The sequence below is a fragment of the Lottia gigantea genome, assembly GCF_000327385.1.
Source record: "Lottia gigantea unplaced genomic scaffold LOTGIsca_107, whole genome shotgun sequence".
Lineage (NCBI taxonomy): Eukaryota > Metazoa > Mollusca > Gastropoda > Lottiidae > Lottia > Lottia gigantea.
The window spans coordinates 777,539-790,099 of NW_008706931.1; the positions used below are offsets into that span (position 1 = coordinate 777,539).

General features: G+C 34.8%; 3 protein-coding genes across 3 annotated transcripts in view; all 3 read left to right on the top strand.

The window, feature by feature from the left end:
• Window positions 1-500: 500 nt before the first annotated feature.
• LOTGIDRAFT_136516 (hypothetical protein) lies at window positions 501-1,837 on the top strand (the record flags this gene model as incomplete). The annotated part of the gene is made up of 3 exons (XM_009046839.1): window positions 501-628; window positions 1,185-1,296; window positions 1,643-1,837. 3 exons carry the CDS (start codon window positions 501-503, stop codon window positions 1,835-1,837), a joined length of 435 nt encoding a protein of 144 aa, XP_009045087.1.
• A 2,422-nt stretch (window positions 1,838-4,259) lies between these two features.
• On the top strand, window positions 4,260-7,890 carry LOTGIDRAFT_237460 (hypothetical protein). Its single transcript, XM_009046840.1, has 3 exons — window positions 4,260-4,477; window positions 5,103-5,388; window positions 6,513-7,890. The coding sequence occupies exons 1-3, from the start codon at window positions 4,346-4,348 to the stop codon at window positions 7,721-7,723; spliced, it is 1,629 nt and encodes a 542-aa protein (XP_009045088.1). The 5' UTR covers window positions 4,260-4,345; the 3' UTR covers window positions 7,724-7,890.
• Window positions 7,891-11,042: 3,152 nt separating this feature from the next.
• LOTGIDRAFT_170979 (hypothetical protein) overlaps window positions 11,043-12,561 on the top strand; it is a gene marked incomplete at both ends in the record, with an annotated part of 14,199 nt that continues 12,680 nt past the window's right edge. The window contains 3 exons of the mRNA XM_009046841.1: window positions 11,043-11,304; window positions 11,896-12,049; window positions 12,304-12,470. Of these exons, the coding sequence (XP_009045089.1) occupies window positions 11,043-11,304; window positions 11,896-12,049; window positions 12,304-12,470 (583 nt within the window). The remainder of the gene's footprint in view (window positions 11,305-11,895; window positions 12,050-12,303; window positions 12,471-12,561) is intronic.

Genomic DNA, 12,561 nt, shown 5'->3' on the forward strand with positions numbered 1-12,561 from the left:
ACCTAAAGTGAAATATTTAATGAAAGAAATTAAACAATTACGAGAAAGTTTACCGATACATCCTAATGCTGCTATTTATGTTCGACAGGTTAGTCATTTTTCATTCTTATTGAATGGCCGTTAATAAAAAATCATTATATGAAAAAGTGAAAAATAAAATAATTTTATGTGTTAATTATATGCAGACAACAGAAAAAATACCAGGGGCCTTATTAACTTATTAATTTCATTTCAATGATCAGTTTGTACAGCTAATATTTAAATGACCAAGTCTGTGTGAAATAGTTGCAACCACATTTCATTTGAAATTTCTTATGAGCAGCATGACTGAGGATACTTACTGTATATTTGTGAGTATACTGCACATGTTTTTACCCTCTAAAGAGTTAGTCCACTATCTGCCAGGCCAGTACATCTAGAAGAAGTTGAACCCTTCTCAATGATTGATCTACAATCTGTTTGTATTTAAGGATGAAGATAGAATGGATATAATGAGAGCAATGATTACAGGTCCAGTAGATACACCATATAGTCTGGGCTGTTTTATATTTGATATATATTTCCCATCCTCATATCCCTATAATCCTCCCTTGGTAAAACTCATAACTACTGGTAATGGAACGGTCAGGTGAGGGTCCAATCTAATTATGTTTCTCTTTTTATATATTAGTTGTCTCAATTGTAATCTAACAAGATTTTCACTGATTCTGTGTATCAGTTCTGTTGTAATGACATTATTTTAAACTAATCAAAGTATGTCATATAGAACCTGTGTCTTATAAACAACAAAATTTGCACTACCTCGGGTTTTGTTATCCCACAATTTATCAGGTTCCGACATGGAAAACAAGTCAATCAGATGGGACAATAAACCAAACCCCTGTGTGCCACAGAGAGTGCACTTTTTAAATTATCCAGTAGTAAGATTGCAAACTTTCCTTATTGTGTACTGCATGATGTTGCCTATCTGGAACTGGAAGCCAAAAAGGTGATGGTAAAACTTATTTCACCAAGAAATGACAATGAAAAACCAGTTGGAACCTTGTTCAGTTTTCATATCAGATTATAAAAGTAGGTGTAGAAGTGTAACAAGAAGGTAAATCATGATAAAATAGATTGTACCCCTCAGAACTTATCAATCTAGCACCTCATACCACATCTGACTTTATCCTATTATTTTTCAGATTTAATCCCAATCTATATTCGGATGGTAAAGTCTGTTTAAGTTTATTGGGGACATGGCATGCTGGGGATGCTAGTGAGAAATGGAATGCTGGTAAATCTACGCTACATCAGGTAATCATTTTGGGTTATTATCAACTAAGATAATTATATCTTTATCGTAACCTCACTCCTGCTCCTAATTTATTCCTATGCCTAAAGTCCACTTTTGGAAAGTTAAAGCTCATTTCAAGTTGAGTAATCCTGATGAGTGTTGTTTTTCTGAGACATGTTTTAGCAGCATTAGCTCTAGTCAATAACATTTCAAACCTGTGTGCTTGTTGTTTTTACAACACAACAGGACAAGTGATATTTCTCTGTTGTCGCAGTACACTGTTATGTTATACCGGTACTGTAGCCAGTATATTATATAGGCTATTCAGTTTTTATGTATAAAGGCCTTAATCCTTTTTGACTGTAGGTTTTGGTGTCCATACAGAGTATGATTCTAACATCAGATCCTATGTTTAATGAACCAGGGTATGATGGTATGAGAGAAACTGAAGATGGCAAAGTAAGCATGATTTTAAACTCTGTCTTATATTTGTCTTCAATTGGCTTGAAGCTCACTCTGAAGTCTATGATTTGTCATATTTCTTTCATTTGTGGTGGGTAGGGGAAAACAGATTTGTCAACAGAGCTTACAGGCATTTCATTTCTTATGTAAATTAGAACACATTTGAGAGTTGGGGAGTGGGAAAGGGGGAAGGGAGAGTGGGTAGGAGGAGGAGGGAAGGGGTGAAGCAAGGCCAGTCTCGGTTTTGGGTGAATAACTTCAGGGAGTAAGAATTAACATTGTCTTCAAAGAGTACAAGTTGATTGAGGAAGTTTGAAACTATTGTCATATTGTAGTCTGGATTAGTCCCTTCTTAACAAGAGTTACTTCCGTTAGAGTTGCATGTCCTTGGCAATATATAAGGTGTATTTATTTACAAGTAATTGTTTTTCCATACAAATTCCATGAAATCAAAATAATCTATTTGAAATTGTTGTTGGTTTGCCATTATTGTTTCACAATCTGTTAGCACATGATATGCAATATGTTATTGACGTTCTGTCAAAAACCAAATAAATTTAATATTTTCTTTAACTTTTGCTATTTTAGTTGGTATATATGCACGTATTATGGATTTTCTTCGTTAATTTATACACAATTGTTAATGTTTCTCTGTATATTTATGCAAATATTTGAATTGGAATATATTTCAGAGCGAAAGTTTGAAATACAATTGGAAAATACAATTACAAACATTACGCAATGCTATTTTAGCAAATATGAAAAATCCACCTCCAGGTTAGAAATACCGTATATTTGTATGTATAATGCGCAGTTTTATTTCTGTTACTTGATTAAATGTATGCCTACAGGAAATTTGATTTGGAAGTTTGTCCTCACACTTTCTGGGAAAGAACATCAATATAACTGATTAGCTTAGTCTCAGAAACAGGAATTTTATAGCTAAGGTACGATTGATCAAATGGATGATGAGTTTATCCCCTTTAAAGATCCATTGACAGTAATAAGTTGGAAATAAACAAAAAGAGTAAGTATCTATCTTATCGCAACATGCATCAGATGCGCAACCCTATCAGTTGTAGGACGTAAATTTCATTTGATTTTTTCTAGGTTTTAAACAGGTGATATTACACCATTATAAATTACAGAAAAACAGTGTTATCAAGCAGTGCTTAAACTGGATAAACAATTGTAATGAAGAGGATGTTATCAAACGAATGAGGGATGTAGCTAATGATATTCATCATCATTTAAAGTTCATTGATAACTTAGATGATTGTGATATGGACGATGATGATCAAGATGACGATAATTAAATGCAATGATGGCGATGATTGTTATAATTGATGAATTAATAATATATATGATATATCAGATTTACATGTACATTATATGTAATATTATATATTTTATTTTGAATATTACGTTCACACAATAACTTTATGTCTTGTTATTGTTTGAAAGTAGAGCATTGACGTTGGTTAACAATACAATAAAATTGGTTTACATAATCATTTCATATTTTGGACAAAATATTATGTTTTACAAGAATTACATTCGATATGAAATGAATTCATTTTTACTATTACAAAATGCATATTTCCACTGACAATTTGTAATATTCAGCCTTTTGAAGTCGGCACTGTCATTGAATATAATTTTATAATATTTTCAAAGATATCCAAGAGACCAAAAAAAACAAACCCCACAATCCGTCTCTGAACAATAGAATTCTATATCTGCACGTCTGGAAATAATGTGTCAATGAACTTTATTGAAGTATTTATCTTGCTCTGTTGAAATGTCAATATTTATTAGATACTTATCTGACATAAGTCGACTACTGTGCCGTAATCTCAAAGCTTAGAAAGTAATTATGTCCAAAATGACTATTGAACCCAGTTATATTTAATTATATAATGATGATAACAATTCATTTGAAGTATAGCCCACAAAAGATCAAATGAAATCCTATCGGTAGTTTTGAAGTTAATTTTGAAAGACAACTGGCCACAATTGTTGGAAGAGCTGTCTAGAAAATAAATTGTCAATGGAAAGGGGCTTACAGCAAGTTTTCTATATATGTGAAATCTTGGTAAACTATTGTACTTAAAGATGGGTTCCCTTATTTTCATTTATGAAAATGAGAATGCTAATACTTATATGAATAGAAAGTAGAGGTAGACTTGGAAAAATACCATTTTGTCCAAAATGAATTCATAATTAGATCAGTCTTTTTTTTGTTAATCCAGACTGTATTTACATTGATTTTATTTCTACACTGAAGGTCTGCATGTTATTGGACCGTCCATGTATTAAAACAAACCATCGTGGTTGATAAGTCTAACGACAGATCCTCACTCTGTCAATAACATTTGACTGTTTTCATTCGTAACTCGTGTTATGTATAATAAACAAAATATCTGGAGCATTATAAAAAGAATATAGGACTCCAGCACGGCATGGTGTGGGAACTAGCCCACGACACAATGCAGGCTTAACGGTATATATAATAGTAACTAGTGCGTAAGAAACCGATTGGAAAGTATTATATATTCTACTTAGTGTAGGCCTGATATTATTTATAGTTGCATTCTGTAAACAGCTATGAAACCTGTGAATAACGAACTTGGAAATGTGCCATCGAAAACATCACAATTTCTGACCAAATGGCGTGAAGCAGCTTACAGAGATCGTCTGCTGCATACAATATGGCTGTTTCTATCATTCATTTCAATGGTAAGACGCATTTATTTTTAACTATTACGTCATTTAAAGTACATATTCTATATTTTATTTATATCATGTGTATTATAATATAATAGTTCACCAATTTCAGGTGTAGATCTCGGTTTCGAATATATATAAATAGTACTAGAAATGCACGAAATTCGCATAATTCCTATATATCCAACTAAAAATTTACCTTCTATAGTTGAAACTGTTTAATAATAACTGGTTACAATATTCATACGTATTTTGCAGGTGTCATATAGCCATTACGTACAATTATGCACTCAGCTTTCAGTGCACATTCACAATAGCATTTAAAAGTCAGCATAGCTAAATGAGTCACGATGACTCAAAATTTCAAAACCATTTTCTATGCAGGGCAGATGCGTATTTGGGAGGGCATGGCACTAAAAAAGAGGGAAGGGGGGTATGGTTCCCAGAATCGCGTCAGATTATTCTCTGCCCGCTTTGTTTTAATGTAGGAAGGCAATTTGCATTTACAAATTTTCGTGTTTTAAGAAAAAAAATCATGATGTCAAGGTATCAGACAGAATTCGTAATATCCATGAAACAGAAATATGAGAAGATAAACTTTGTTTACATGTAATTGAGAATTTGTTTTGTTTTTCAGGGTTTCATCGCTGGACAAAGAGGACCTTCCTTTCTAGATCTTCAGTTAATAACAGAGACAGACACCGAACAAGCATCGTTCTTCTTTACTGCGGCAGCTATAGGTGGTCTTCTTGGAGCGTTAGTTGTCGGCGCCTTGTATGATAAATTTAATAAAATACGTCTGATATTTTTGACTAACATTGGTATGGGTCTGTGTGTCGGTGTTATTCCACAGTGTAAACAATACTACCTCATGTTGACGTCTTGGTTTTTTACTGGTTTTTGTATGAGAGGACTTGAAGCAGGTATATTAGTTTTTTCGTTTAAATCATAACGAACAGATATTGTCTTGCAGACGATAAAACAAGTCGGCGACAAAGATAGGCTATCAAGGCCAAACCCTTAACTTAGAAACACCACTGAATCAGTTTAAGTATATAAGAATAATTAGTGAGGGGGGCTGAGTAATGGCCACAGAATTATGTGTACAGGTAGACAATAAATATTGAAGGCCGGGATTTTTGTAGATTAAACGGCGCTTATATGAATTATTAGGTAGGAGCTAAGTAGGGCATTATTTCCTTAAACGGATTTTTTAAGGTTTTCTAAATTCTTTGCGTATCAATTAGCACTATTCCGATTTTCAGTCAGACGCCAGTGGTTCTTGCGATTATTGACTTTCATCAAAAACTTGGTTTTAGCTGAATTACAGCCGCCTGATTGACAATCGGAATGGTCCAAATTGAATCTATCAGTATCCCCAATACACATAAACAATTTTGAAAACCTCTTTATCATTGAAAGTGTTGTTGGTCCGGCACCCACCTCATTTCTGCCACGCCACCCCACCCCAACCCATCCCGGCCTACTAGTAGAAACAACGGTGCATAGACTATAAATTTTGAAAGATTCCCAAATACTTAAAGGACATGTTTGACCGATAGATACATGAAATAGGGAGTGAAAACAAAAACCATGTTTTAAGTCGTGTCTCCTAGTGACAAACACTATAATCAATTTTCATGAACATTGTGAAGAATTGGTTTCATGCCAAAATCAGTTTCGTCTTAACATTTTGTTTCTAGAAAATTACATAAAAATGTAGTCAAGTAAATCGGTGCATTACTTCCACTTGAATAGCGCATTATATTGGTCGAAAATACATGAATTGTAATCTGTTCAGTCAAGCGTATCCCTTTTCTTTTGAGTATTTGAGCAACCGTATATTAGTCTCTGTTATGACATCATCATCATAAATATTGCTAAAAATATATAAGGGCTTTAGGAATGCTTAGTTTAAGCAGAATTGATGGAACCGACTGCAACTTGGAGTGGCGCAAATTGATGATATCAGATCTCCGACAAACATAACAAACAACCCCTTTAACTTTCCATTACTTAAAATTTATATTTATTTTATTCTTTGCAGGTGGAACGGCCGATGTCGTTAGAGTATGGAAATCAGAAAGTCGGCCGTATATGTTTATTGTTCATCTTGGTTTTTCCATTGGAGCCCTCATATCACCATTGATTACTGAGCCATTCCTTGTTCCCAAAGATTCACTCGTGCCTATCGTACGTCCGACGAAACACCCTTACTATCTCTGTCAACTTCAATTTGAAACGCATAATAACAGCAAGTACGAACTAACGTATAACAAATCCACATTCGATCCGAGTTTATGTGTCGGATTCAATCAAACAGATGCTAACACCGAAGTATGGGACATTAAGCTTCAGTATGCGTTCGTGATTTCATCAGTTCTGGCAGTCGTTACGTCCATTCCGTTCTTGGTGAAAAGTTGCAAAAAAATCAAATCAAAAGAAGAACACAATTTAGTGCCTGACGAAGTGTGGCCAGTACCACCAGTTCATTATGTTTTTTCTATTCTGTTAGTAATGTTCATGTATATTTGTAACACTGGCATCGAAGACGCGTTTTCCGCCTTTCTCATGACCTTCGTAGTGGAGCAATTGGATTGGACTAAAAGCCAAGGCGCGTTAGTTTCCTCCACGTTTTGGGGAGCCTTGATTACCATGCGTGTTTTAGTGATTTTTGTGGCAGATCTACTAAGTCCCGCCAAATTAATTCTGATTGCCATGAGCTTCTTGGTGACGTCACTTGTAGGGCTGTTGGTTTGCGCGCAATACTTTGTTCATACCGGCATATGGGTGTTCGTTTGTGTAGCAGGCGGTGCCATTTCAATTTTATTTCCCACTGGAATATCACTGACTGACCAGGAGCTGGTGCCAGTCAACGGAAAAGTTTCGTCTTTTATTTTAGTTGCTGGAGCTATAGGTTTATTGTGTAATCCTGTTGTCCTGGGTTTCCTTATACAAGAGTTCTCTGCCCTTTACTTCTGCTATCTGCTTTTAGCAGAAGCCCTGTTTTCCATCGTATTGATTTTAATGATTTTGTTGTACGGTCGAACAATTGTTAGCAAATTACGTAGACGAACAGTTTATGAATACAGCGTCTCTCCACGTTCTAGCATCAATGAGAAAATGATGGACACCACCGAACCGGAAGGGGTTCCTGAGGGTTACGAGACTTCGAGCGTCAGGGAGAAAATGATGGACGTCACCGAGCCGGAAGTGGTTCCTGGAGGATATAAGACGGAAGAGATTGTTTTAGTGTAAAGGTGCGTTTTTTAGTTTTCTGATCAAGTGGTAAATGTTGTGAAAAATATTGAAATTCAGTTACCGTGTTCGTATGGTTGTATTGGTTGTTCATAGACAAATGTGTTACTAGACCTTGAATGTGTACCTTTAAATTTGTCCAACAGAATAAATCATAAAACAATGGCGACTACAGAATTTTGGATTGAATGGGGTCACTGCAGAATTATTTCAAATTCAATCTGGAGGCAAGGGTATAATTAACGTAGACCCGGTAAAATTTGAAAATGAAAGTGGGGGTTTGGCCTACTCTCTGTTTGAGCCGACACTAATAAAGTAACCTATTTATGCGCTAATCTCTAGATAATAATAATAATATCTTTATTACATAAGGGTAGAAAATTAGGCCATACATGTCCAGTCTCAAGACCAGCTTAAAGATGTTAACTCAAGACAGTATGATTTTAGTATTAGCAAATGCAATCGGTCTAAAACATGAACAAGACATAAGAAAGAAAAACAAAGTGAAAATAATTTGAGTCATCAACTTCAGTGTCAATCTGTTGATACAAAAACTGTATTATAATATCTATAGTTATAGGTTGCAAAACTAGCTTTAATTATATGCAGATGCAGCTATATAAAAATTTAATGTTACACAAAAAATACATGTAGACTTATCATCTTACATTCGTCCAATTTCAAGAAATGTATTGATCTTTCTCAAATGGAAAACAGATTTAACTGTCTCAATCCTGGGGCCAAGGTCTTCTGTTTGCCTTTCAAGTAAATGAGCATTGAAATACCTTATACCTAACTTAACTAAATAGTTTTTGATGGAGGATTTAGGATAAATGTAGTTTGGCCAGAATGTGGGATAAATAAGATCAAACCTTTTATCAGGGTAACAAGAAACCTTCACCAACAAGTTTAGCTTTATTATTATTATTCGGACAAAACCTGCAGTCTCTGTCACAACAATTATCACTTGTTTAATTGTCAAGGGAAATAAAGCAAAAGGCGTACAATAATCGAAGTCGTTCAAGATAATACATAATCAAACCAAATACAATTTAATTCAGATTAACCCTGAAATGTTGACGGACCGACAGATAGAAATAGGCGACGGCAATACACATCCACATACACATCCACATTTTCAGGTAGGCGTATAAAACGGTCAGTTTTGAAAAGTGTTAAAGGCTGCTAGACTATTCTGTTGCATGCATGGTATATTCAAGTTAATTAAAACAACTTTAAGGAGGGCTAGATAGACTTGTAATTCAAAACATCTAATGGGATCCTCCGCTGTTGACACAGGCCAAGGTCATATTTATGGAAAAATTAATGGACAGCTAGCGATTTTTCTGTCTTCGGTACGCAGAGGTCGATAGAATCCGTGGACAGATCGAAGTCTCCCAGATGCCACCATGGGCAGAAGTCAATTTAAGCGCTATTGCATCGCAGTTTGCCACTCAAAAAATGACGATCTGTAAACCAAATCAATCAAAACAAATATTTGATCTCAAAAGGGGTCAAGTTGTATATGAGAACTGTCTGTCAAATATATACTTAAAGGGGGGTTGATTTGAGTCTTGAATATATGTAAATAGTTTTCAGAAGTACTAAATTTACGAAAATCGCATAATTTCTGTAAAATCTGTAGTCTACATTTTAAAATGCTACCGAAACTTTATGAAAGGCCGAGGTCAATCTTGCCACTGGCAGAATAAAAGAGGTTTTTCATTACTAAAAGTATCGATTGAAAGGAGCAGAAATATCAGCACCGAAGAATAGATGCATTACCCACAATAATATGGAAGCGTTCGATTGGCGAGTTCTAAACAGGCTCCGTCTGGTCCAATTTCTTTATTTTTCTGATAATTTTCCTCTCCATTGCAATCGACTAGTGGGATTCCGAAACCAAGAGTAGAGCAAATAACAGCTTCTTCGCGTTTCACTATCCAACAAGTCATACCAATGTTTATTTGAGCCTTCAAATGAAGAAGATAGCTTGCCAGGCAAGGTAATATACGCCCCCTGGCAACTTTGATTTTGAATAAAAATATTCAGCATTACAGTAACAATCACCAGTATGAAATATTCAACATTCAGTCATACACTTCTTTTAAACTTTTTAGGACGATAATGAATAATATTGAGTATGAGTTATTGCCCTTGTTCTTGAAAACGTGTTCAATTTTTAGCTCATGAAAACTTCAGAAGGCAAATATTGAATCTTCAGCGCGGGACTGAACAAGGGCAGTAACTGGACGAACGGACGGACCGACGGAAAGAGGTGACGGCAATATACGCCCCCCATTTCATGTGGGCGTATAAAAATGTAATTTATAAATTGAAATATAGCAATATTAAATAGCCATTAAGAATTAAGAACATTAGACTGTGAGCAGATTTGTCTTGCATACTATCATTGCTAAATGATTCGTAATGGCGACAGGTGCCTGAAAAACGTATTACAATCGATTCCTTTAAAGTAGCCACTGCAGTATGGAAGCCGACTGCGGCCTAAACTGGTCCTACATTCAATCAAAGATAAATAGGGTACCAGTTTAGCTGCCCGCGAGACGAAAAAGCGAGGAAAATGGCGAGCAATTTTGTATGATTTATCTTAAATGAAAACAAGTGGTTGCCTAGAAAGATACGTCCACTTTCCTGATTCATTTTATCAAACCCCCAACATTTAATGAAATTCTGACGAGGGTAGATAGGACCGCAGTCGGCTTCCATAATTGCAAACACACCTGCTAACATTAATTTCAAGGTCATTAAGAAACTTATTTTTAAAATGTCCTTAATTAAGCGGATTTTTAGATAAGAAAAAATAATCTTTTTCTTACAGTATTTCTCAGTCTTCTTCAGGCAGAAATCTCATAACTAGATTAAAAATAAGGGCAATCTTAGATATTTCGCCCATCTGGGACGCAAACAATAAAACTACATATGTTGAATTTGTATATATTAGGTTCAATCGATTAGAAAGATATTAAAATAGAGGTACCGCCCTCTCAAAGATTTAGTTCTCATAAATATTCATTTCAGTGAAGTCATTTTCGAATGCAATTCAAATAAAATTTATGCAATGTTGATGCAACGAAAGGATTGAAATTTACTTTTTAAATTTGTTTAATCTAATTGGAATTTATTTTAACAATTCCGATTTTCATTCATGGCCTAGAGTACCTATTTTTCAATTACAAGAACCACAGTCGTCTAACTAAAAAGAAGAATAGCGCAAAGAGTAATTTTTGTATGGAGAATTTGAGAATACAAAATTTGTGGTTATGAACTAAGCCGTGAAGGTGAATTTTCATTCAAAATGTTGCAACGTAGATTCATGTTAAAATTTGGAGTAACTGTAATATGTGTGTGGACTATGCTAGCCATGAAATTGACTTTTGACACATCTGTTCCATCATTCCAAGATCCGATGGCCGGAATCCTACTGAAGAAAAAGCAGTTGCGTGAAAATGTTGGCTACTTTGTGGGGAAGAGACGAGAAATTTTTTGGCCTTTTTTAAAACTTCAACCAAATTATACCGAGGTTAAAGAAGTATATGGCGTGGATCTAAACACAATAGGTAATAATTTTAATTCTTCTTTAGCAAAATAACAGGTTTGAGGTCAGAAAACAAAAGAAATTTTTATTTGAATTTAATTGTCTACTATATTTTGTCTCCATTATGATCTAACAAGTTTATACCACAGTCATGTTCTTATAACGTTATTTTAACCAATCAAAGCCAAATCCAGTTAGAACAATACGACATGCTGTGGTGGACAATTTCTTTGATGAACATTGATATCCTAAGATATTTTTGCTTTGTTTGCAAACGCGTGTAGTCCTGGCGCCAAAACGATGCAAACAAGAAAGTGAAAACTCTTGAAAATTATTGTTGTTATAGTCCACATAACTCAAGATTACAGAATTAGAAGTAGTTATATTGGAAAAGGCGATACTGGAAGGGGCGATTTTGGAGGGACGACATGGGAAGGGGCTATTTTTGAAGGAGCAATATTGGAAGAGACGATATATGGAAAAGAACGATATTAGAAGTGACGATATGGGAATAAACTCCCAATATTTTGATACTGTCGGCTAATTGAATAGCTGATTTTGAGCAGAACTGTATTTTAGCGTTAGTTTGGACAACCCCATTATTTATTTAAAGGTGAAAATGGTAAGGGATTGAGTATAGATACAAGAAGACTGAGTAAAAAAGAACAGAAGAAAGTAGATACAGGTTATGTAAGATATGCTATTAAAGAATATGTTGGTAATCTAGTGTCCGTCAGAAGAAACTTACCTGACCCTCGAATACAAGAGTACGTATACAAAAACTTTTTATGCTATCAATTATTAACTGTAGCAATTACTGGATTCAGATTACTGGCTGTAAACTACGTTCGTGTCTATTATTTCCATGTAAGAACCATACGTAGACCTATTTAATAATTGTAGGTGTATCAGGAGTCGGATTTTACTTCTGAATATGATATGTAATACAATTTCAGCCTCTTGTAAGCTGTCAGAATATATGCCTTAAAAGGGTCTATATTTGAATTTTCTGTATTTGTAGTTGTAAAGATATCTCATATCCTAAAGATTTACCTAAAACCAGTATCATTATGTGTTTCCACGATGAGGCCTGGACATCACTATTGAGAAGTGTACATAGTATTATAGATAGAACTCCACCAAGACTCGTAGAAGAAATTATTTTAGTTGATGATAATTCTACGTATGGTATGAGTTCATTTTCATTTTTAAACAAGACTTTTTATAGGTCTGAGGAGAAAGGGGAGGGGGGGGGGGGGGGGCATTGCCCAAAAAGCAC